This window comes from Canis lupus, chromosome X (genome assembly GCF_011100685.1).
Source record: "Canis lupus familiaris isolate Mischka breed German Shepherd chromosome X, alternate assembly UU_Cfam_GSD_1.0, whole genome shotgun sequence".
Lineage (NCBI taxonomy): Eukaryota > Metazoa > Chordata > Mammalia > Carnivora > Canidae > Canis > Canis lupus.
The window spans coordinates 121,496,404-121,524,260 of record NC_049260.1 but is presented as its reverse complement, the minus strand read 5'-3'; the positions used below and the strand labels follow the sequence as shown (position 1 = coordinate 121,524,260).

The window sequence follows — 27,857 nt, the reverse complement described above, 5'->3', positions numbered from 1 at the left end:
CAGGCTATCAGTTTAAAACTCCATAGAAGCTATGTCCTAGTTACAGGGGAACAGCAGAGACATACCAAATTTAACCAAAACTATAATCCAACTCAGTCTCTTATGGGATTAAGGTAATAATTCTCCCACACTAGCTGTTTAGCAAGGAAAGAATGAAGCCTTTCTGGTGGAAATCAACATCATCTGAAAATTCTACAGTTTGTTATACTATGTCTGCAAATCAATAGAAAAATCATTAGGCATAGCAACAGAGGACCATATGACCTTTACCAAGATTTTAAAACAAAAATGGAATATGGGAATAGATCAGCAGGTGACCCAGATGTGAGTTTATAGACGAAGACTTTTAAAAACAATGGTTAATATGTTTAAGAAAAAGAAGAAAAGATGAATAAAATAGATAAGAGATAAAACAGAATTTCAACAGAAAATTAGAATATATAAAGAAAAACAAATTAGATATTACTTATATGCAAAATTCAGAATTCAATGCATAGATTTAAAAGTAGAATACAGAATTGGATAACATTAAAAAATGGGTAAACAAAAAAGAACAAAACTGAGCACAGAGAGATGAAATACAGAAAAGAGTAAGAAACATGTGGGATACAGCAAAATAAATTGTAGTGAGTGTAATTTTGCAGAAGAAAAACAGAAGAGAAAGGAGCAAAAACAATAATTAAGTAGCTAAAGGCTAAATGCTTTTAAAGTTATCAATCCAGGGCACCTGGGTGGCTCAGCAGTTGAACATCAGCCTTTGGCTCAGGTTGGACTCCCTGTTGGGCTCCCTGCAGGGAGTCTGCTTCTCCCCCTGCCTGTGTCTATGCCTCTCTCTCTGTGTCTTTCATAAATAAATGAATAAAATCTTTAAAAAAATAAAAAATAAAGTTATCAATCCAAAGATTCAAGAAGTTGGTAAACACCAAAAAGGATAAATGCAAAGAGAACAACACTGATTCCAAAGTTGTTTTTTTTTTAAAGACTTTATTTATTTATTCATGAGAGACAGAGAGAGACAGACAGAGAGAGAGGGGCAGAGACACAGGCAAAGGGAGAAGCAGGCTCCACCCAGGGAGCCCGATGTGGGACTTGATCCCAGGACTCCAGGATCACGCCCCAGGCCGAAGGCAGGTGCTCAACCACTGAGCCACCCAGGGATCCCTGATTCCAAAGTTTATATAGAAATATAAAAGTGCCAAAAATAAATAAGGCAATCTTGAAGAAGAAAAATAAAACTGGAGAACCTACAATCAAATCAAATCTAGTACCAGTATCAAGACTTATATTTTAAAGTTTTAAAGCTGTAGGTATTATTGTTGGAAAGATAGGCAAGTAGGTTAATGGGATATAATAGAAAGTCCAAAAAAGAGAGGAAAAGGGAAAAGGAGGGAAAGAGGGAGAAAAGGAAGGTAGAAGAAAGAGAAATCTTGACTTGTATCTCTCATTATACATAAAAATGAATTCCAGATGGATATAAATAGATATAAATATAAAATGGTGAAAGGTAAAACAATAAATTTTTTAGAGGAAAATATTAGAGAATGTCTTCATGATCTTGAAAGAGGTAGAGATTACTTAAACAGGACTTAGTATAGTGCCAATCACAAACGTAAAAGAGGATGACTTAGAATATATTAAAAATTCATTCTTTTTATCAAAAGACAATGGTGAAAAGGCCAGCCATAGGATGAGAGAAAATTTTGCATTGCATATACATGACAAATGACTCAAATCCATAATTATTAAGACCCTCCCCCTACAAATCTATAAGTAGTAGACAGAAACCTCAATAGAAAACAAAAGTCAAAGTGTTGAACAGGCACCTTGTAAAACAGGGTTTCCCAATCACACACACATGTAAAGTGATCCATTACATTAGTCAGCAGGGAAATGCAAATTAAAATCCAGAGGGTACTACTCCATACCCACTCGAATAACTAAAATGAAAAAAGATAGAAAATACAAAATCTTGGTGTGGATATGGAACACAACTGTACTCTTATGTACTGTTAATAGGAATGTAAAATTGTACAAAGTTTCTAGGAAATTGGTGTTATCTACTAGTATTGGACAGACACATATAATCTAGCATTTGTAATTCTGAATATCTCTCTCTTCTTTTGAACATTTATTTATTTATTTGAGAGAGAGAGAGAGAAGGCAGGGAGGGGCAGAGGGAGAGGGAGAGACAGTTTTATGCAGACTCCACAATGAGCGTGGAGCCCAACTCAGGGCTTGATCTCACGACCCTGAGATTAGGACCTGAGCAGAAACCAAGAGTCTGACGCTTTAACCAACTGCATCACCCAGGCACCCACTAGTCCTGTGTATATTTCTAAAAGTCAATCAGTATTTAGGTCTACCAAAAGGCATACACTGAATGTTCATAACAGAGCTAATTTTAGTTGAGCCAAACTGAAAACTAATATCCATCAGAACAGATTAAAAAATCTATGACATATTCACACAATGAAATGCTATACAATGACAAGTATATCATACTCAGAAACATGAATGAGGTTACAGATTTGATGCTGAGCAAAAGCTAGACACATTAGGTATATGGTGTATGGTTCCATTTATATCATATACAAAACCCAGCAAAATTAATCTGTAGTATTAGAAGTCTTTAATAGTTTATCTACCATTGCTATTGATAATATTTTTTTTAACTTATTTTTTATTGGTGTTCAATTTACTAACATACAGAATAACCCCCAGTGCCCGTCACCCATTCACTCCCACCCCCCGCCCTCCTCCCCTTCTACCACCCCTAGTTCGTTTCCCAGAGTTAGCAGTCTTTACGTTCTGTCTCCCTTTCTGATATTTCCCACACATTTCTTCCCCCTTCCCTTATATTCCCTTTCACTATTATTTATATTCCCCAAATGAATGAGAACATATAATGTTTGTCCTTCTCCGACTGGCTTACTTCACTCAGCATAATACCCTCCAGTTCCATCCACGTTGAAGCAAATGGTGGGTATTTGTCATTTCTAATAGCTGAGTAATATTCCATTGTATACATAAACCACATCTTCTTTATCCATTCATCTTTCGTTGGACACCGAGGCTCCTTCCACAGTTTGGCTATCGTGGCCATTGCTGCTATAAACATCGGGGTGCAGGTGTCCTGGCGTTTCATTGCATTTGTATCTTTGGGGTAAATCCCCAACAGTGCAATTGCTGGGTCATAGGGCAGGTCTATTTTTAACTGTTTGAGGAACCTCCACACAGTTTTCCAGAGTGGCTGCACCAGTTCACATTCCCACCAACAGTGTATGAGGGTTCCCTTTTCTCCACATCCTCTCCAACATTTGTTGTTTCCTGCCTTGTTAATTTTCCCCATTCTCACTGGTGTGAGGTGGTATCTCATTGTGGTTTTGATTTGTATTTCCCTGATGGCAAGTGATGCAGAGCATTTTCTCATGTGCATGTTGGCCATGTCTATGTCTTCCTCTGTGAGATTTCTGTTCATGTCTTTTGCCCATTTCATGATTGGATTGTTTGTTTCTTTGGTGTTGAGTTTAATAAGTTCTTTATAGATCTTGGAAACTAGCCCTTTATCTGATATGTCATTTGCAAATATCTTCTCCCATTCTGTAGGTTGTCTTTTAGTTTTGTTGACTGTATCCTTTGCTGTGGAAAAGCTTCTTATCTTGATGAAGTCCCAATAGTTCATTTTTGCTTTTGTTTCTTTTTTTTTTTCATTTATTTTTTATTTTTTATTTTTTTATTGGTGTTCAATTTACTAACATACAGAATAACACCCAGTGCCCGTCACCCATTCACTCCCACCCCCCGCCCTCCTCCCCTTCTACCACCCCTAGTTCGTTTCCCAGAGTTAGCAGTCTTTACGTTCTGTCTCCCTTTCTGATATTTCCCACACATTTCTTCCCCCTTCCCTTCTTTTCCCTTTCACTACCTTCGTGGATGTATCTTGCAAGAAGTTACTATGGCCGAGTTCAAAAAGGGTGTTGCCTGTGTTCTTCTCTAGGATTTTGATGGAATCTTGTCTCACATTTAGATCTTTCATCCATTTTGAGTTTATCTTTGTGTATGGTGAAAGAGAGTGGTCTAGTTTCATTCTTCTGCATGTGGATGTCCAATTTTCCCAGCACCATTTGTTGAAGAGACTGTCTTTCTTCCAATGGATAGTCTTTCCTCCTTTATCGAATATTAGTTGCCCATAAAGTTCAGGGTCCACTTCTGGATTCTCTATTCTGTTCCACTGATCTATGTGTCTGTTTTTGTGCCAGTACCACACTGTCTTGATGACCACAGCTTTGTAGTACAACCTGAAATCTGGCATTGTGATGCCCCCAGATATGGTTTTCTTTTTTAAAATTCCCCTGGCTATTCGGGGTCTTTTCTGATTCCACACAAATCTTAAAATAATTTGTTCTAACTCTCTGAAGAAAGTCCATGGTATTTTGATAGGGATTGCATTAAACGTGTATATTGCCCTGGGTAACATTGACATTTTCACAATATTAATTCTGCCAATCCATGAGCATGGAATATTTTTCCATCTCTTTGTGTCTTCCTCAATTTCTTTCAGAAGTGTTCTATAGTTTTGAGGGTATAGATCCTTTACATCTTTGGTTAGGTTTATTCCTAGGTATCTTATGCTTTTGGGTGCAATTGGCAAAGAAGAAGTCAAACTCTCCCTCTTCGCCGATGACATGATACTCTACATAGAAAACCCAAAAGTCTCCACCCCAAGATTGCTAGAACTCATACAGCAATTCGGTAGCGTGGCAGGATACAAAATCAATGCCCAGAAGTCAGTGGCATTTCTATACACTAACAATGAGACTGAAGAAAGAGAAATTAAGGAGCTATTGATAATATTATCCAAACTTCTGACATATTGAACTATAGGATTTAGGAATAAGAGTTGGAATGCCTAAAAATTTTATAAATCAAATATTATTCATAAAACATTTCCAACCTTCTTCATGTTCCTTACTCATTGCTATGAATATCCAACTTTTTAAATAAATAAGACATAGTTTATAAGCAGTAGCAAAGACCAGTAGCATATAAAAGATACTCAAAAACTGAAAAACACCAGGAAATCTTACTATATAGTATTTGAATAACAATATTTTTGGATCTCTTAGCAAGGTAAACAGCACTACACAGGATCAAAAGTCAAAACTGCCAATTTAAGGGTTTATTTTGCTTCTCAAACTAATTCTTGAAAGAACACTTGCAGACTATGCATGTATATATTGTATATTGTATACTATGCATGTAGATTTATTAATGTACAATTTATAAGAATGACTCACCATTACCAGAATACAGGGCCACAAACATACACTTAAAATAAGCAGAATCAACTGATAAGATCATCATATACTTCTTTACTGATACCTGGACATTTTACAACTTCTGACTTGATATGCCAGCATTTCTTGGTCTTGCTTTTGACTTGACATTGGTAGGTTTCTTCAAATAAGTAATATGTCTATGTCCATTGTTAAGCTTTAGTAGTTATAGAATTATAAAACTTTTTCCATTTTGCTCATTTTCAACGATTTTTATCAGTATTGAATATTCAGAAAAATATATAAATTTTCTAATAAATGCCAGGAAAGAATTTCCACATAGAAACAATATTCAGGAAAGTGGTTACTTGTGGTGGGGTTGTGTTTAAAAAGGGACACAAACAGTGCTTCTGAGTGCTGATTATATGGGATGTTAATCTGGTGTTCAGAAAAGATGACTGGAGATTTAATTTAGGTGACATCCATAAAAATAGCATTTAAAGCCATAGGTGGGGAGAGATCACTTAGGAAATGACTGTATATAGATAGAAGTATCAAGGATTGTCTCCTTAGTATAATATTTAAAGGCTACAGAGAAGAGAATAACTCAGGAAATATGGAGGCAAGGAAAGGTGAAGTATGAGGAAACTTAAGGAAGCACATCATCCTGAAAGCCAAAGAAAGTGTATTAAGAAGGAAAGAGTAATTTAAGTTCTTAAATTCTTAAGTGGGCAGTGAAAATCAGCCTTAAAATAATCTCTAATGAGGGATGCCTGGGTGGCTCAGTGGTTGAGCACCTGCCTTTGCCTCAGGTGGTGATCCTGGGGTCCTGAGATCGAGTCCCACCTCGAGCTTCCCACAGGGAGTCTGCTTCTCCCTCTGCCTATGTCTCTGCCTCTCTCTCTCTGTGTCACTCATGAATAAATAAATAAAACATTTAAAAATAAATAAATAAAGATGGCCTTCCTAACCCCGAAGTCATGGCGCATCATGATAACTTTTAAAAAGTAATAATCTCTAATGAGAACAAAATGGTGATTACCAGAGGGTAGGTGGATGGGAGGATGGGTGAAATAAATGATGAAGATTAAGAAGTATACTTGTAATGAGCACTGGGTGATGTGTGGATTTATTGAATCACTGTAATGCACGCCTGAAACTAATATAACACTCTATGTTAACTATACTGGAAATAAAATATAAAATAAATTGACAAAACCCCCATCTATAATGAGGAAGCAATTCTGAAATGGTAGAGTAAGGACTTCTGAAAAATCTCTTCCATAAAACCAAGGAGAACTGAAAATTATCAAAATAAACTTTCTCTAAACTCTCACCAAAGGCTCACAGCAATCTACGGGGTGTTATTCAAGAAAAGTGCTTATTCTCAGTAAAATCAGGGAGTCCTGTTCCCATCGTCTTCCTCTGCATTCTGACGAAGCCTTGAAGATTTTGTAATAATAGAAAGATCAATCCATCAGGAAGTTATCATGATTATAAAGATATATGTACCTAACCACAGAACCCCAATATACATGAAGTAAAACTGAAAGAATTTAAAGGATAAATAGACAACAGTAATAACTAAAGATTTCACTACTCCACTTCCAACAGATCACTAGACAGAACATCAACAGAGTAATAAAAGCCTTGAACAAAATTATAAAACAACTAGATCTGACAAACATACCACACTCTACCCAACAGTATCAAAAAACACATTATTCTCAAGAGCACATGGAACATTTATCTGGAGTAGACCATATGGGTTTTTTTGTATATTCTTTATTGGAGTTTGATTTGCCAGCATATAGCATAACACCCAGTGCTCATCCTGTCAAATGCCCCCCTCAGTGCCCATCACCCAGTCACCCCGTCCCCCCGCCCACCTCCCTTTCCACTACCCCTTGTTCATTTCCCAGAGTTAGACCATAAAACAAGACTGAGTACATTTAAAAGTATTAGAATAACATAAAATGTGTTCAGTTGAATGAAATTAGAAATAAATAAGGGAATTTGAGAAATTCACAAATGTGTTGAAACATGCAGTTCTACATAAACAGTGCACTCCTAGATAAAGAATGGGTCAAAGAAAATATCACAAGGGAAATTAGAAAATATTTTGAAATGAATGAAAATGATGCACAATATACCAAAATCTATGGAATGTATCAGCTTAAAGCAGTGTTCATAGGGAAATTTATAACTATAAGCCTATATTGAAAAGACAGATAAAGAAGTAATAATCTGACCTACTTTAAGAAGCTAGAAATAGAAGAGCCAACTAAACCCAAAACAAGTAGAAGGAATAAAATAATAAATATTGGAGTGAAATTAAATTAGAGAATAGAAAAATATTAAAGAGAATCAAAGAATCTAAAAGTTGGTTCTTTGAGAAGATTAACAGAACTGGTAAACCTTTAGCTAGACAGACAAACCCAGAAAAGAAGAATTGAAACTACTAAAACTAAAGGAAGGGACATTACTACTGACCTTACAGAAATAAACAGGATTATACAGGAATACTATGGGCAACTGTAGGCCAACTCCTTAGACACCCTAGACAAAATGGAAAAATTCCTAGAAATATACAAATTACTAAAACTAACTAAAGAATAAATAGAATTTTTATTGGACCTATAACAAAGCGATTAAATTAGTATTGTAATAATTCCCCCTGAAAAAACAGACCTAGATGGCCTCACCATTGAATTATACCAAATATTTAAAGAAGAATTAAAACTGTCTTCACAGAGTATTGCAAAATATAAAAAAGGAGGTAACGTTTCTTAACTCATTCAATCTGGTCATTATTACTCTGAAAAAAAAAAACACAAAGACACAAGAAAACCACAAATATTTATTATGAGGATAGACAGGAAAAATCTTTAACAAAATACTAGCAAACTGAATCAAGCAACTTATAACCAACTGATTAATTTTTCTTTAAAACCTATTGTGTTCCATTTCTTAATTTATTAGATTCTGCATTCTGGTCGTTATATACCTCTTTAACTTTATTTCCCTTTTCCCTTTTGCATAGCAAAGCTAAAGTAGCAGAAGGAGGCAATGAAATGCTTGTGCCATCATAGTCCATCCAGTATATGTTGAAAGGGCCATTCTGGGAATGTGATAGTTCTAATCCTCTGGTAGCTCTCCTTTCTTCAGCATCCATCCCCCAATACACACACTCTATCCCTGCTTTTCCGTGAAAATAGAATGATTGGAACTGAGAAGAAAGGGTAGGGAGGAAAGGTGTGGGAGGAAAGCTGAGACGTTAAAGGAGCCCAAGGTACATGAAGGAAAGAGAGAAGAAAGAGAAAGGCTACAGGAGAAGAGTTCTATTCCCCAGTGAGTGAATGAATTTCATCATTATCTATGACTTGCAAAAGCTACAATTTTAAGGTCATGTAAAATTCTTCCTTAAATGTCCTCCATTCCTTTCTTAATCTTAATGAAAAGCTATCAGTTATAATCCATTCTACCTCTGAAATCTCTTCTCTGTCCCACTCAGTTCAGCCCACTATCTGTTACCATATGTTATGCTGTAAGGGTCACTTACACCAAACATTGTGATGGCTTAACTGATGTCTTAGCTTTAGTTTCACTATTTCTAGCCAGTCATTCATACTGCAGCTAGCACAGTCCTTCAAAAGCATATATTTTGCTATATCATCTCTCTACTTCAGGCACCTCCACAACTAATAGCCTATGGACTAAAACTCTCATTTTTATTGTAGGCAACTAGGGCAATATTACCTCAGCTTCTCTCTAGCCTGTAAATCCAGGGATACCATTAATTTCCTTAATACTGGTGCCCTTGTATGCTTTTTGCCTTTGCTGTATTATTCTTTTGCTAGGAATGTCCTTCTGTCACCTTTTAAAAGTGGTCTCATTTTCTAAGCATTTTCTACTTTATGAACCCTTCCCTCATATTCTACTCTGGGCAGAAGCAATGGCACCACCCCCACCTACCACCACCATGAGTGCTTTTAACTTCTGTTTACTATTACAGAGTTAGGCTGTGAACAGTCAAATAGTTTTCAATTTGTTTTTTGAATTTATTTCTCCTTCTTCCTTCTCTTCCTTTTTTAGTTCCTGCCTTTCCTGCTTTGACCTTCTTCATACAAGAAGACATATTTCTCCATAAATCCCTCTGTTCCCATATATTAGTGTCAAAGAAATGAAACTATTTCTTTTTGCTTAATGCAAATTGTTACTCTGGGCCCAATGAAGTTTCTAAGGTACTGATAGCTGCATGTTTTATTGTCACATCTGTACTAGGACATGCTAGGATTTCTAGGCCCAATATTCAGGATTATCTGCTCAAAGCAGTCAGCTTAAGTTAAGAGGCCCACCAAGAAATTCCTTCTCTTTCTTAGGGGTGAAAAATATCTTCCATCTGCTACACTTTTCCTGAACAGACATGTTCTAGTCTTTACATTGTCAAGATCTTGAGTATATTGGGCAGAGCATCTCATTATCTTTTAAACATAGGGAATGGGCACCTGAGTGGCTCAGCGGTTGAGCATCTGCATTTGGTTCAGGTTGTGATCCCAGAGTCCTGGGATCGAGTCCCTCATCAGGTTCCCAGCAGGGAGCCTGCTTCTCCCTCTGCCTATGTCTCTGGCCCCTTTCTCTGTGTGTCTCATGAAAAATAAATAAAATCTTAAAAAAAAAAAACATAGGGAGTTAACGGTCACGGTATAACGGTAGTGAAACGGTCACAGTCCCTCAGCAAGGTGCGCAGGGGGGCGGGTGGGGACGGTGCGGCCACCCCACCTCCACCCGACACAGAAGGGCAGGCTCCCTCTGTAAATCAGCTCGCAGGCATCCCCCAGCTATGCGTGAGTGATAAGGGGAATAACTCGGCACATAATGAGCAGAATTCCCAAACACCATCTCCAACGGACTGCCTATCGTTTATTCTTAGGAGGCAAAGTGTCTTGACCTTGCACGGCCCTGACCCGGAGCAGGCCCGATGGAGCTTGCTGACCGCCATCCGCTCGGGGGAGGCCGCAGCCAGGCTGAAAAGGGTTACTGTTCCATCAAATACAATATCTGTGAACGGAAGGTCAAGACTCAGCCATTCCATGTCCTCTGATGCCCAGGATGGCCACTAAATGTTGCCCTGTTACAATGCACACTTCACCTCTGCTTCACAGAACAACTTCATACTAATGGAGAATGTTGGCAAATGTATATCCAGATGTACACTAATATATTGTCAAAGTGTAAGAATTTGTGCTGTGGCATTTAATGCCAAAAGAAGAATTACAGAATTTATAAGTTATGATATTTTTTGGCCTTTTTTTTGCCTTAAAAGCTGAATATGCTGCTTTAGAACTTTAAGACAAGGTGTTAATGACTTTCATTTTTTTTTCAAATGAGAAATAGTCACCTTTTGTTGATTTCACTTACTGACACATTCTCTACAATGGTGACTTCAACAAAAGGATACATGAAGATTCGTAGACTTATATTTGTGTGACACATAGCAAATGTAGATCTAACATTTACTGCCTCAATGTTACAGTTTAATTGGAAATGTTTATAAGTTATATTAAAGTCTCTTTTGGCTGAAAGTATGATCTAGAGAACTAATATCAAACAAGTATATTCGGTTCAACAGTTAATTAAAATGATGAATCACTTAAATATATATATATATATTGGTAATTCTCTGTTTAGGAAGAGTAGAACCCCAAACATATATACTGAAGATGGAAGGCACTGGGGAAAATGAGAGGACAGGGCCTTGTGATAGTCTTCACTTAAAAGTCTTAAATACAGGAGTGAGAAAAGTCCTGAGGAGAGGATTTCCCTTTCCTCTTGGTAATAATAGTGTAAAGATCTACAATTCCATTTGGGGCCCCTAGATACCCCATAGGCAACAGTGGATGCTTTATTTCCAAGGTTGAATCACAAAGGACCATAGCTGTCTATAGGGAAGATCTCTAGACCAGAAGTTGCAAATTGGTGATTTGCAAATGTGATTTGTTTGATCCATGTAGTGTTTATAACTTTTAAAATTATTAGCAAAGATTTGAAATTTGGGAGATGTCACATAAAACCCCAGATTTGTTTGTGTTTTATGAAATCAGAAGATATGACAAAATTGGTCTCAAATTCTCACATTGTCACAATCAGCTAAGTGGTGGTTGTCCTTGTAAGTGGGCACGTGCTTGTCCATTCCCCCAAATCTCCATCCCTTTCCCTGAAAAAGGGTCCAATGTCATTTGCCATTAGTCAACTCATTTGCACCTTTGTATTACATATAGTAGAATTAACAGCTCCTAGGAGAATTAAGAGGAAAGTGACATAGTTCTTGCTATCAAAACTTAAGGAAAAAAAACAAAGACTGAGAGAACTGGGTGTCAGGCACTGAAGGGGACACTTGACGGGATGAGCACTGGGTGTTATTCTGTATGTTGGTAAATTGAACACCATAAAAATAAATTTATTATTAAAAAAACAAAACAAAACAAAACCAGGGGAGTTTGCATTTCCTTATAGAAATGAAGAATATTTCTGCATCTTTACTATGCATACAAAGTATGCCTTTGTTGGAGAAATAAAACCAGATATTAACATTATGTAATTTGTTATAAGGAACTATATATAATTGATATATAAAAAGGATGTACAATGAAAGTCTTAATTAGCTTTAAAACAGACTGAAAGTTCAACAGGTTTTGTGTTTAAATGCATACACTGAGTGTTGCTGCTGGGAAATACAATTGTATATTAAGCAACAAAACTTCCCAGGTATCAAAATATTTTATAGATGCCAAATTTATTTTAAAAATGTCTATTGCAGAAAAATTATATGTTGAACTACAAGTATTTTTGTTTGTTTTGAATAAATGAGACCATATATAGGGCATATTATGTGGAAAGCTGGATTTCTTGTGGTATTTTCTTCTGTAGCTTATGAAAGCGCAGATATTAAAAAATACTGCAGAGTTGTGTATATTTTTTCATGATTTCAATGAGAATTTTGATGTGAATGAAGAAATTTTTGGCTGTTGCCTATTACAACCAAATCAGAAGATGGTTGGAGTATATTGAAAAAAGTCTTAAGAAGTATAATAAAAGCAGACCACAATTAGTACATGTGAGTGTTAATGTCAAACTTATTAAATGTATGTCCAATGTTGCAAAGTTTTGTAGAGACACAGAATTTATGTTTGTTCACTGGTAGATTCACTAGGAATTATTTGCTTTGTGGTAAAAGGCTTAAATAGAGCATATTATATAGACAGCAGCTGTCACCACCAGCCGGAGACCTCCCACTGACTTGAAGGACAGCTCAAAAGTTGGGTGAAATGAGTGAATAGTATGGTTTGGCTTCTCTTTATGAACCTAGGTGCCTGAGTTAGGTCAAGATGCTCACCCCAAACATAAAACCCACTGTACAAAGAGTAAATCCATGTCTGGAAAGAAAGCGACGTTCTTCCTTTAAGATACTGACTTAAACTAAATAACCTCACTCCTTATTCTTCCACCATTTCCCTTACCCACAGCCCTATTAAAACTAATCCATACTTAAATTCTGTACACAACATGGGAATTCCAAATACAAGACCTGACATTAATACTTTGGTGCAGAAGTAAAGGGGACAGATTTCCATTTTGCAAATCAAAATGGTAATAATTTTTAAAAGAACATTGTAATAATTAATTATTGCTATTTTTAATTTGAGGTTTTTATGTTTTTAATTTAAAACATCTCTACTATAATTTTTTGACCTTATATGCTCATCCCATGATAATTAAAATTGTACTACACTTCTGACAGTTGATTTTTACAACTATCCTGATTTAATTATTTAAGATCCCACGCCTACAGGCATTTGATTTTGGGACATCTGCATTAGATAATATTTTAGCTATTCCACCCCTTGCCTCTACTGCCTATCCTCCAACACAAGGAAAAGTTTAACAATTTATTATCAGTCCAGAATACTGTGAAAGTAATTGAAAGAAGAGACCACTTTGGGTTCACTCCTGTCTACCCAGCATAAACTATAGTAGTTATTCGGTGAGTGTTTACTAGATGGATGGATAAATGTAATTCAGTTGAAGACAGAATGCATACCCAGAACTCTTCCAGGATGGAAGCCGTATTTCAATCTCCTGCAAGTTCAGTTTTAAGGATAATTATTTTCTTTTCCCTTAAACTTCTTCTTGACCCTTTTCTCCCGTAGATGCCTATACAACAGCTGAAGTGGTTTATTCCTGGACTCTTGGGAAGAACAAATCTGTGGAAGTAGCGCAGGACGGCTCCCGCCTGAATCAGTATGACCTGCTGGGCCATGTTGTTGGGACAGAGATAATCCGGTCTAGTACAGGTATTTATTTATTTTATTAATAAGCATTTTTGTAACCAGACCACATACCAGTGCTCTTAACTATGATACCTTGCTTTCTAAATGGGTTAGAAGGTTAAGGACATTAAGGGCTGTGGACCGCTCTCTCTGAGAGGATTTTGGGGTTTGGCCATGGAGTTGGTAATTGCTGGACCAGGCTGACTAGCTGGGCAGACACTAATGCACATAGCTGGCCCAAGTCCAAGAGTTCTCCCTCCAGCCAGTGTGAGTTAGCTGCTGGAGCCAGGTGCCTGGTTTTGGAGAAAGTATACAGGTGCTAGAGATGAATGTGCCCAGGCCACCTGGATTTCATTACTTTGCTCCAAAGAGCACTCCATGCCTCCACGGGTGGTCTACTCTGCTCCTAGGGCTCAGATTCTGGCTATGCCTCCTATCCTCTGGAAGCATTGAAAGTGTGGTCTGGGGCCAGTTGCCCAACTTCCCCAACTTGGTTTTTTCACACTGGATGTGTACCATGGTATAAGTATTGCCCACTGGTTGCAGACCTAGTGCTAAGTTTGCATGTCCTGACCTGTGAACTGGGCACAGGCCTTATTATTAGAGTGCTCAAAACCCACTTACTTCCTGGGACTCCATGAAAGGGTAGGGCCAAGGGTACCTCAGCTGGACTTCAGTTTTATGAGTGTGTATATGTAGGGGGTAGTCTTCCCTACCTAGACAGTGGTTCTGCTCTCCCCAAGCAGGAGGAGGGATCAGAATCTTCAGCACCCGCATGTGCACACTGCATTCCTTCTGTCGTTTGGTACCCCTTAATGTTTTCAAGCAGAAGCCTTTGTCTTGCTCCCGGGTGCATCTGCATTGTGCTGCCTTTGCAGCTGGGGCCAGGACCTCCCTTCTGTGATCACATACTTGAAAGCATGCCTGTTCTCCATCCCACTTGAGCTGTGGGCAAAGGATCCAGGATCATAGAGGAGGTCATGTGTGTTTCCATGGGTGACAAGGCTCTGCTCAGAGCAGCACAGAGGGACCCTAGAGGCCCAGGGCACACATGACCATTGAATATCTATGCTGGGGGAGGGAAGAGAATTCCCTGCTACATCCTCACTTCCCAGTCCTTCCTTGGCATGGCTCACTTGGCATCAACTTTTGAGATCCATCATTAGCTCTCCAAGCATCCCCAGCTCCCATTTCATTTGGTTAAGCTCCTGTTTGTTTAGTTTTTATCACACAGGCAATGCACATTCATTATAGGAAAAATAGAATACACAGAAGAGCAAAATATGGAAATTAAAATATTCTTTAATCCCATCATTAACTGATTATTGTACATTTTGGTGTATAATCTTTAAGAAGTTTCCCTTTGCATTTTTTTACATAAATACCATTGATACTGTTTTTAATTTAATTTTATATTTTAAGTTAGTTTTCTTGTCACCAAATATACAAAATCCAAATAAAATATACATGCATTAGTAATATTTGTATTGAAATATACTTGACATTATATTAGTTTCAGATATACAACCTAATGATTCCATTTTTATATATATAGCAAAATGATTATCACAGTAACTCTGGTTACCATTTGTCAACATATATAGTTACATTTTCTTTTCTTGAGAACTTTTAAGAACTACTCTCAGCAACTTTCAAATATGCAATACAGTATTATTAACTATAGTCACCAGGCTGTACAGTACATACCCATGACCTATTTAGTTTATAATGGAAGTTTGTACCTTTTGACCACCTTCACCCATTTTACCCACTGCCCCTCCCATACTCCTGGCAACCACCATTCTGCTCTGTGAATCTATGAACTTGGTTTGTTTGCTTGTTTTTTGTTCTTTTTTAAAAAAATTCCATATATAAGTGAGCTCATACAATGTTGGTATTTATCTGACTTTTTTAGCAATAATGCTAAATAAGGTCCACCCATGTTGTGGTAATTGGCAAGATTTCCTTCTTTTGATGGCTGAATAATATTCCACTGCATATATGTGTGTGTGTGTGTGTGTGTGTGTGTGTGTTTGTGTGTGTGTATATATATATGTATATGTATATATATATATACATGTATATATCTGTATAAAATGTATATACATTCACAGCACATTTCTTTACCATTCATCTATTGATGGACAATTAGGTTATTTCTGTATCATCTTGACTATTATAAAAATGCTACAATTAACATGGGAGTACATATATCTTTGCATTAGTGTTTTCATTTTCTTTGGAAAAATACCCAGAAGTGGCATTGCTGGATCATATGGTAGATCTATTTTTAACTTTCTGAGGAACCTCCATACTAGTTTCCATAGTGGCTGCACCAATTTATATCCCATCAACCAAAGCGCACAAAGGTTCCCTTTGCTCCACATCCTTGCCGATACTTGTTGCTTCTTGTTAGTCAGTTATAAATAATAATATTTAAGCAATTAGAATAGGTATAATAAACATTTATTATTAGTTGTTTTAGGTACTTTAAAAAGAAAATTAAGAAGCACTCCAAGGCTACAGAATTCTTGACAGTGATTTGATTAGTATTGTTATCACTGGAAAGTGTACCATTTCATCGTGAAACTCAATAAAATAAGATCTTCATTTTAATAGCCTCATATGTGTGGATCATCATCCATTTAACTAATCATTTAGTATTATCGTCTGTGTTTTATGCTATAAACAACACCGTGAAGACCTTCTTTTCCTATATCACATTTTGTCCCTGTGTAATCATCTGCCTAGGAAAGTCAGAATATTGAGATTACTATTTCAGAAAGTAGACACATTTTTCACAATTTCAATACATATTGACAAATTGCCATTTTAAAAAAGGTTAAACAATTCATGCTCCCATTTTCAGTGTATTAGCATGTCAATTTCCCTTCACTATTGGCAATGCAGATGTAATGGGTTGAATTATGTCCCCTCAAAAGATATGTTGAAGTCCTGATTCACAGTACCACAGTAAGTGACCTTATTTGAAAATAGATATAATTATATTACATCTCAAATTAGTTTTGAAAACTGATACAACATGTATCAGTAAAGAGGTGGTTTAATGTATTAAATTTGTTGACATAATACTATGCAGCTGTAAGAAGGAATGAGGACATTCTTGATGTATCATTCAAAGGAAATGTCTTCAGGACATACTGAGTGAAAGAAAGCAAAACACAGAACACTGAACAGTTAGGGATATATACTGGTATAAAGATAATATTTCTAGAAGGATACACAAGAGGTTGTTGTTTTTGTTGTTGTTTTGTTTTTTAAAAAAGAATATTGTAGAAATTACAACTTTTTAAAAAAGATTTCATTTATTTATCTTGAGAGATGGAGAAAGAGTGCATGCAAGCCATGAGCAGGGGATGGGGCCAAGGGAGAGAATCTCAAGCAGACTCCATGCTGAGCACAAGCCCTACACAGGGTTTGATCCCACAACCCTGAGATCATGACCAAGAGTCAAAAAAAAAAAAAAGTCAAAATAAAAAAAAAAAGAAACCAAGAGTCAGACAATCAACTGACTGAGCCACCCAGGTGCCTCAAGAGGCTGTTAATCATAGGAGGAGAAATGAGAGGGGTGGTTTGGGGGCTTCTATGGGAGGGAGACTTTTTGCTGCACATTCATTGATACCCTTTGATTTAGGAACCATATTAATATTATTACCTCACATATATGTGTATTGTTTTCATGTGATTATAAATTATGGACATTATTTTCTGGATTCTACTCCATGTGGGGTCCAGCACATTAATGGAATGCTGGACCAGAGAAAGACCCATAATCTGTGGATGTTCAGTTTTATGAGTGGCTTTCCTCTCTGAATGCTCTCAGTCCTCAGTATGAAGTACAGACATACCTCGGAGATGCTGCCAGTTGAGTTTCAGACCACCAAAATAAAGCAAATATTTCAATAAAATGAGTCAAGTGAATTTTTGGATTCCCTGTATATATAAAAGTTATGTTTATAATACATTTTAGTTTATTAAGTGTACAATAGCATTATATATATTATGTCAAAAAAATGTATATACCTGAATTTTGAAAATACTTTATTCCCAAAAAGTGCTAGCCATCACCTAAGTTTTTAGCAAGTCATAATCAGTGATCACAGATTATCATAATAAATATAAAAATAATGAAAAATTTGAAACATTGCAAGATTTACCAAAGTGTAACACAGAGACAAGAAGTGAGCAAATGCTTTTGGAAAATTGGCACTATAGACTTGTTTGACAGAGGGTTGCCATAAACATTCAATTTATTAAAGACACAGTATTGAGGTATTTACTTAAAGAAAACAACAATAATTAGAAAAGATATATGCACCTCTATGTTCATTGCAGCATTATTTATAATAGTCAAGATATGGAAGAAAATGAAGTGTCCACAATATACAAATGGATAAAGAAGATATGATACACACACACATATGCGTGCACACACACACACACACAAACACTCACACATACTAGAAAATTACTCAGCCATAAAAAATGAAATCTTGCCGTTTGGGACAACATGGATGGTCATAGGGGGTATTATGCTAAGTGAAATAAGTCAAACAGAAACACAAATACCACATGATTTCACTTACACGTGGAATCTAAAAACAAAACAAAAGAAATTAACAAGATATAGAGAAGACTCATAAACACAGAGAACTGGTGGTTTCCAGAGGGGAAGGGGTGGGTTATGGGCAAAATAGATGAAGGGGATTAAGAGGTACAAAATTCTAATTATAAAATAAATATGTTATGAGGATGAAAGGTAAAGCATAGGGAATATAGTTCATAATATTGTAATAACTTTGTATAGTGACAGTAACTACGCTTATCATGTGAGCATTGTGTGATGTATAGTATTGTCAGATCACTCTTTTGTGCTCTTAAAACTAATATAACATTTTATGTAAACTATACTTCAATAAGATAAATAATCAAGTAAATGAAATGAGATATGCATGTAATTCTAAGCAGAGGACTCCTCTTCTTTGCTCCAGATTCAATATTGTGTTAAATAAATGAATAAAAAGTCCTCAAACTCTGTGTTTAGCTGTTCATACCATTCCCTATTTCAGCACCAATTCCATTTTCTCTCATTTGGCAAAATTACATTAATTTTCTAAGTAGAGGATATGGATATATGATCTTATTTTTCCATTCCTAGAAATTTGACCATTTGTTAGAATAACATTTTTATTACTGTCATTGTATATATTATGTTTCTAGACATGTAGTCTAGATAAATAATCAGAAAATAAGAGTAAGACACAAAGACAAGTCAGAGAGATGGAGATGAAAGGAATAAAGAAGGAAAGATAAAAGTACAAGGAACAGAAAAAGAGAATTGAAAGATGAACAAATTTAAGAAAATATATCCACTCAGTATAATGAGTTAATTTGCCAAGCTATTTAAAAAAATCTTCTTGTGTCTTTCACAACCTTTGATACTAGTTAAATTGTGAATGTGTTTTACATTGTGTTGTCAAATATTTCACATTTAACACAAATGGAACTTAATAGGCTGGAATGCAAAGGCAGGGGAAAATTCCCCAAACCACTTAGAGGGTCGTCTTTCATAATCAGACACACAAAGAGAGGCATCAAGAAGAGGGGGAATATAATGATCCACTTTATAGAAATATATTCAGTTATATAAAGCATTAATTTGCTGAACTGTTCTGTGTTTCTAATCCATAGATAAAAACTAATTTGTGAATACATATGCATTTTATGTTTTATATTGTACCCTTCAACATTTCACACACAACACAGATGGTACTTAATAAGCTTAATAGTAAGTTCTGTATTTCTAATCCATAGATAAAAACTAACTTGTGAATACTATGCATTTTATGTTTTATATTGTACCCTTCAATATTTCACACACAGCACAGATGGTACTTAATAAGCTTAATAGTAAGCTGAGAGTAAGGGTGGAAATAAAATGAAGAAATTGTAAAAAAAATCTTCCAATCTGATCAAAGCTTTGGTTCTTGCTTAGGTAGAGAAGAGTATGTAAAGAGATACAAAATTATCAGAGTTATATTAAGAGAACCTAGTCAGTTAATTGACACAGTGAATTAATTTGCTAAGCTTTCTAAACATTCACTTGTGATTTTTTCACCCACAGAAAGTATCTAGGCTATTAAAAAAATTTATTGGAGTTCAATTTGCCAACATATAGCATGACACCCAGGGCTTCTATGGTTACAACTGTTTTAGATCCCACACAGTATTTGTCTTTGTCTTTGCCTTATTTCACTCTCAATAATGTCTTCTAGGTTCATCCATATTGTCAAAAATGGCAAGATTTTTTCATTTTTTACAGCTGAGATAGTACTCTTTGTGTGTGTGTTTAACTATATATCACATTTACTTTATTCATTCATCCAGTGATGGACAGTTAGGTTGTTTCCATGTCATGAATATTGTGAATATGCTGCAATGAATATAGGGGTGCAGATATCTCTTCTATATACTGATTTTGTTTCCTTTGGACATACCCAGAAGTGAGCCCGCTGGATCATATTCTATTTCTATTTTTAAGTTTTTGAAAACCTTCCATAGTAGTTTCCATAATAGCTGTGCCAATTTATATCCCACCAATGATGCACAAGGGTTCCTCTTTATCCACATCCTTTCTAACACTTGTTATCTCTTGTCTTTTTGATGGTAACCATTCTATTAGGTGTGAGGTGATATTTCATTGTGGTTTTGATTTGCATTTCCCTGATGATTAGTAACATTGAGCACATTTTCATGAACCTATTGGCCATTTGTATGTCTTCAAAAAATTCCATTTAGGTCCTTGGCCCATTTTTAATTGGATTTTTTAGTTTGTTTTGTTTTTTTTGCTATTGAGTTGTAAGAACTCTTTATATATTTTGGAGTATAATCTTTTTTAAAGATTTTATTTATTTATTCATAAGACACACACACACACACACACACACACACACAGGCACAGACACAGGCAGAGGGAGAAGCAGGCTCCATGCAGGGAGTCCAATGCGGGACTCAATCCCGGGACTCCAGGACCACACCCCAGGCTGAAGGCGGCGCCAAACCACTGAGCCACTCGGGCTGCCCTAGAGTATAATCTTTTATTTTTTTTTGTTTTGTTTTTTTGTGTTTTTAATAATAAATTTATTTTTTCTTGGTGTTCAATTTGCCAACATACAGAATTACACCCAGTGCTCATCCGTCAAGTGCCCCCCTCAGTGCCCGTCACCCATTCACCCCCACCCCCACCCTCCTCCCCTTCCACCACCCCTAGTTCGTTTCCCAGAGTTAGGAGTCTTCATGTTCTGTCTCCCTTTCTGATATTTCCTACCCATTTTTTCTCCCTTCCCTTCTATTCCCTTTCACTATTATTTATATTCCCCAAATGAATGAGAACATATAATGTTTGTCCTTCTCCGATTGACTTATTTCACTCAGCATAATACCCTCCAGTTCCATCCACGTCAAAGCAAATGGTGGGTATTTGTCATTTCTAATGGCTGAGTAATATGCCATTGTATACATAAACCACATCTTCTTTATCCATTCATCTTTCGATGGACACCGAGGCTCCTTCCACAGTTTAGCTATTGTGGACATTGCTGCTATAAACATCGGGGTGCAGGTGTCCCGGCTTTTCATTGCATCTGTATCTTTGGGGTAAATCCCTAACAGTGCAATTGCTGGGTCATAGGGCAGGTCTATTTTTAACTCTTTGAGGAACCTCCACACAGTTTTCCAGAGTGGCTGCACCAGTTCACATTCCCACCAACAGTGTAAGAGGGTTCCCCTTTCTCCACATCCTCTCCAACATTTGTGGTTTCCTGCCTTGTTAATTTTCCCCATTCTCACTGGTTTGAGGTGGTATCTCACTGTGGTTTTGATTTGTATTTCCCTGATGGCCAGTGATGGGGAGCATTTTCTCATGTGCATATTGGCCATGTCTATGTCTTCCTCTGTGAGATTTCTCTTCATGTCTTTTGCTCATTTAATGATTGGATTGTTTGTTTCTTTGGTGTTGAGTTTAATAAGTTCTTTATAGATCTTGAAAACTAGCCCTTTATCTGATACGTCATTTGCACGTATCTTCTCCCATTCTGTAGGTTGTCTATATATAAAATTATGTCATCTGCAAAGAGAGACAATTTTACTTCTTCCTTTCAAATTCTGATGCCTTTTATTTCTTTTTCTTACCTGATTGCTCCAGCCAGGACTTTCAGTATTATGTTGAAAGGAGTGCTAAGTGTGGAGACTTATGTCTTCTTTTGATCTTAGAGGAAACGTTTTCAACCCACCATTGAGTACAATGTTAGTTGTGAGCTTGCCATATATGGACTTTTTTATATTGAGGTACATTTCTTCTATACTCAATTTGTTAAGAGCTTTTTATCATGAATGAATATTGAATTTTGTTAAATTATTTTTCTGCATCTGTTGAAATGATCATTTGATTTTTTTCTTTCATTCTATTAATGTGATGTATCACAGTTATGGAATTGCAAATGTTGAACCATTCTTGCATCCCAGGGATAAATCCCACTTGAATCATGGTGTTTGATTCTTTTAAAGTGCTGTTGAATTTCTTGTCAGTATTTGTTGAGAATTTCTGTGCCTGTATTCTTCAGGGATATTGGCCTGTACAGTTGACCCTTGATCAACACAAGTTTGAACTGTATGATTCCACTTGTATGTGGGGTTTTTTCAAGAAATATATTGGAAAAATATCTGGAGATTTGTAACAATTTGAGGAAACTCACAGATGAACCACATAGCCTCAGAATATCAAAAAAATTAAGAATAAGTTTGATATGTCATGAATACACAAAATATATGTAGATACTAGTCTATGTTTTTATTTACTACCATAAAATATATACAAATATATTATAAAAAGTTAAAATTTATCAAAAGTTATGCACATATACAGAAATGGCTCAGGGATCATTCACAGTTGAAAGAAATGTAAACAAATGTAATGATGCAGTGTTAAATCATAACTGCATAAAATTAACCACAGTACATACTGCATTATATTAAGAATTTTATAGCCACCTCCTGTTGCTCTTATAGTGAGATCAAGTGTTGTGAGTATCCACTTAAAACACTATGTGATACTAATCATCTCCCTGTGAGCAGTTCGTCTCTACAGTAAATTGTGTGTCACAGTAGAAGGTGATCTCTCATGGTTCTTGCATATTTTTCATCATGTTTAGTGCAATACCTTGAGTAACACCATGGAAACCATACAAAGTGCCACTAGTGATTCTAAGAGAGCTTCTAAGATGCAGAGAAGTCATAACATTACAAGAAAAGTTCAATTGCTTGATAATGTACCATAGACTGAGGTCTACAGCTTCAGTTTCCCACCATTTCAAGGTAAATAAACCCAACATAAGTAAGGACCATTACAAAAAGAAAAAAGGAAATTTGTGAAGGTATCACTGCAACCACATCTGCAGGTAAAAACCTTGTATTTTTTGTGAAATATCTTTGTTTTTTTCATTGAAAGTGCAGCTTTTATGTGCAGGATTGCTATAAGAAAAGCATATCTGTAATATGATTTAAGAAAAAGTGAAATCATTATATGTCAATTTAAAGTAAAGGGAAGGTGAAGTACTTAAAGTATGGGAAGTTAATGGCAGCAAAGGGTGGTTTGATAATTTTAGAAAGAATTTTGGCTTTAAAAATGTCAAAATAACAGGAGAAAGAGATCTTGTAACCAAGAGGCAGCAGATGAGTTCCCAGACACCATTAAAAAATCATTAAGGAAAAAAGATATCTGCCTATACAGGTTTCTAATGCATAATTTCTAATGCACAAAATGAAAGTGACCTATCTGGAAAAAAATGCCACAAAAGACATTTATTAGTAAGGAAGATAAGGGAACACCAGGATTTAAGGATGGGAAGGACAAGACTAACTCTACTGTTTTGTGAAAGTGTAGTCAGGTTTATGATCAAGACTGCTCTTATCTTTAAAACTGTTAACCCTCCAACCTTAAAGGGAAAAGATCAATACCAGCTGCCAGTCTTTTTGTTGTATGGTAAGAAGGCAAACACTTCTTCTGGATTCTTCCATCAATGTTTTGTCCCTGAAGTCAGGAAGTACCTTGTCAGTAAGGGACTGTCTTTAAAGTTTTTTTTTTTTTTTTTGATATTTAACAATGCACCTGGCCACCCAGAAACCCATAAGTTCAACATCAAAAGTATTGAAGTGGTCTACTTGCCCCCAAACACAACACCTCTAATTCAGCCTCAGCATCAGAAGGTCACAAGGACCTTTAAGTTTCATTATACATGGTACTCTATGTTAAAGATCATCAACAATACAGAGAACAACATGAAAATCTGGAAGGATTGTAACACTGAAGATGCCATCAAGTCTGAAACAATCAATTCCTGCTGGAGAAAACTGTGTCCAGATGTTGTGCATGACTTCACATGATTTATGATAGAACCAAAGAAATAATGAAAGAAATTGTGGTATGGCAAAAAAAAAAAGTGGGGATTGAAGGGTTTCAAGATATGGATCTTGTAGAAATTCAAGAGCTAATAGACACCACATCTGAGAAATTAACAGAAGACAACTTGATGGAGATGAGTGCTTCTGACCAGTGCCAGACAATGAGGAAGATGATGTAGAAGTAGTGCCAGAAAACAAATTGACATTAGACAATCTGGAGGAGGGGTTCCAATTATTCGAGACTGCTTTTGACTTTTTTATGACATGGACCCTTCTATAATATGGACACTGAAACTAAGGCAAGTGGTGGAAGAAGGATTGGTACCATATAGAAATGTTTTTAGAGAAATGAGAAAACAAAAACAAGTCAGACGGACATTAGAATGTATTTCTGTAAAGTTATGCTGAGTGTGCCTGCCTCTCCTACCCCCCCCCTTCTATCTCCTCCACCACTTCCATCTCTGCCACCCATGAGGCAGAAAAACCAATTCCTCCTCTTCCTCTTCCATGTACTCAACTGGAAGACAAGGAGGATGAAGACCTTTACAATGATCCAATTCTACTTAATGAATAGTAAATAATCATCATGGCCTATAGTTAATTAACTTATCTGTTATGTGTTTGTGTCCTTAAGTGAATATCTAATAACTGTACAGCAAGAATTGTATGAGACATTATTGTGTCATCATCATTACCTAAATATTCATTGTGAAGAACATCCTGTGTTAAGGCTTGCATGGAAGTGGATAGCCAATCCTTACATAAACATGAAGTGAGTGATATTTTATATAAAACTAATAATGTATTAGTTTTCTGTTTTATAACTTTGCTTTCAAAGAATTACATTAACATACAGTAATTCTCTCTTCTAATTGGAGATAATGCATATCAGTCTATCATCACAGGCAAGTGTTTTCTTTTAAGTATCAGTGTTTCCAATACCACATTATGAATATGACTATAATACTGTATCCATAAAAATGTTATGATGATTCATTCATCAGTGTATGGGCTAAGCCACCATGAAGCAATTGTATTGATTATACTAGGCTACCATAAAGCAATCACATTGCTGCTTCTTTGATATCAATGCATGAATTGTTATATTTGTAAATAAATATTAATTTCTTTTTCACATTTTCATTTTTGATGTCTAGTGTCAGTTACATGTATAGCATTTATAATGTTTTGTATTATAAAGACAGTATTGATGTAGGCACCAACAGATGGTTTGTCTTATAAATAGATGAGGTAAACTTATAGTATCAATAAATACAGTACTATAAATATATTTTTTCATCCTTATGATTTTCTTTTTTTTTTTTTTTTTTTTATTTATGATAGTCACAGAGAGAGAGAGCAGCAGAGACACAGGCAGAGGGAGAAGCAGGCTCCATGCACCGGGAGCCTGATGTGGGACTCGATCCCGGGTCTCCAGGATCGCGCCCTGGGCCAAAGGCAGGCGCCAAACCGCTGCGCCACCCAGGGATCCCATCCTTATGATTTTCTTAATAAAATTGTCTTTTCCCTAACTTTATTGTAAGAATACAGTACATGATACTTATACAAATTGTATGTTAATCCAATGTTATTGGTAAGGCTTCTGGTCAACAGTTGATTATAGTAGTTAAGTTTTGGGGGAATCAGAAGTTATAGGCAGATTTTCCATCATGTGAGGCTTTGGTGCCACTAACCCCAGCATTATTTAAGAGTCAACTGTAATTTTCTTTAATTCTAAATCTTTATCTGGTTTTGGTGTTAGGGCAATGCTAGCCTTCTAAAATGACTCTGGAGGCACTTTCTCCTTTTCAATTTTTTGGAAGAGTTTAAGGAGGATTAGCATTTATTATTCTTTAAATGTTTGGTTACCCATGAAGCTATTTTGTCCTCAGCGTTTCTTTGTTGGGAGTTGCTTTATTACTGATTATATCTCCTTGTACCATATTGCTCTGTTTAGGTTATCTATTCATGATTCAGTGATCCATGCTCTACTATTCAGCAGGGCCACAGGAGGCCTCTGTTGCATGGGGAACTAGCTACTTGGCAGCAGTTGGGTACCGCACTATTTTGAAACACAGGTTAACCCTGGCATGCTCTACTGCTTGAGGGCAGGGATCCCTAGGTATTACAATGGGCCTGTTTCAACTTACTTATGGAGGTCATCACTTTGGGGATTAGAATGCCATGATCCCTTCCCCCTCTCAGCAGTGCAGCAGGAGGTATTGACCTGTGGGGGTTTCCATTTTGGTAGTTGGGGGTCACCATGACCCCCAGGCAAGACAGCCAGGCTGTTTTAGACCTGTGCAGGTCACTATTTTGGTAGGTGGAGACAGGACATCAAGGGGTATGATCGTTTTGTCTAGACTACCACCATTAGGTAAGGCCTCTGCTGGAGTTTTGCTACTGGTCCAAACTCTGCTGTTGGATAGTACCTCTGCCTGTACTCATCTGTTTGCCAGAGTTGCAGGCTGCTTTCAGAGGTTGAGTTTCCTGTACAGGTGGGGACAGACTGCTGGCTGGATTCTGATCAGGCAAGTTTGCTAGCAGGGACCCCGTATTACCGCCAAGATCCAAGCACAGGTGGCTGTAAGTTTCATCACCCTCCTTCTTTCTTCCTAGTTGACTCCAAATGGTCTAGCCTTCCTGATTCCTCCAGTAGGCAAGACAGAAATGGGCCTCCACAGGAATACTCTGGAATACTGGGGGAAACTGGTTATCTGCCTTAGGCTCTCCTTTTCCCACTAGAAAAACCCCAGACCCAGAGGAATCCTCTAGGTGCTACATTGGCCTGGCCTGGGGGAGTGAAATAGGTGGCGAAGTGAAGCCATTTCTCTTACCTTTCTAATGTGGCTTGTCTTGGATTTTGTGCTCCAAGAGGATGCTTCAGTTTTACTCCCCTGGTTCTCAGACTTTAACAAAGGTATTATTGTCTGTAAATAATTACTAATCTATATATTTGTGATAGGATACTGGAGCAGGGATGTCCTATTTCACCATCTTGCTCATCTTAGGCATACTCTTTGCTTCTTTGGAAATGAGATAGGAAGACAGAAATTGAAAGAAAGAAGGTTATAAAAGAAGATTGAAGGAAATATATTCAGTTATTTAAAACTAATGCCTGATTTGATAAGTTTTTTAAAAGTCCACTTGCTTTGTCTTTTAGATCTACAAATATAACTAATTTATGAATAATATTTTTTTTAAATTTATTTATTTATGATAGTAACAGAGGGAGAGAGAGAGGCAGAGACACAGGCAGAGAGAAGCAGGCCCCATGCACCGAGAGCCCGACGTGGGATTCGATCCCGGGTCTCCAGGATCGCGCCCTGGGCCAAAGGCAGGCGCCAAACCGCTGCGCCACCCAGGGATCCCAATTTATGAATAATATTTATTATACATTTTATATATTAAATATTCCACATGATCAGATACAGGATTAATAGGAGTTTAGAGATATGAGACTAAGATGTGGAAGAGGAAAAATTGTCCTAGTTAATCAAAGTCCAACTTTCATTAAAAATAAATCTTCAGTGCATTTTCTTTGGAGAGAGAGAGGCTGAAGGGAAGAATAGGGGGAGAAAGGAGTGGAAATGCAAGCAGACAAGAGAGGGGGATGGGGAGAAGGAAAGAGCAGATGAGTACAGGGAACAAAGGCAGAAATAAAAGCATTGAAAAAGAAAAGAGAAACTCCAAAGTTAAAATGAAGAACACATTTTATAATTTTGTATGAGAGTTCTTTGCTAAATTAAAAATAAGCCAATTTTTATTTTCC

The 27,857-nt window shown here is 36.5% G+C and overlaps 2 protein-coding genes across 3 annotated transcripts in view; one reads left to right on the top strand and one right to left on the bottom strand.

The window, feature by feature from the left end:
* LOC119868539 (melanoma-associated antigen 9-like) overlaps positions 1-27,857 on the bottom strand; it is a 778,808-nt gene that overhangs the window by 441,050 nt on the left and 309,901 nt on the right. The window lies entirely within an intron of this gene.
* Positions 1-27,857, top strand: part of GABRA3 (gamma-aminobutyric acid type A receptor subunit alpha3) — a 309,088-nt gene that overhangs the window by 243,157 nt on the left and 38,074 nt on the right. For both annotated transcript variants that reach the window (XM_038588582.1, XM_038588581.1), the window contains exon 7: positions 13,487-13,630. In XM_038588582.1, the coding sequence (XP_038444510.1) occupies positions 13,487-13,630 (144 nt within the window). The remainder of the gene's footprint in view (positions 1-13,486; positions 13,631-27,857) is intronic.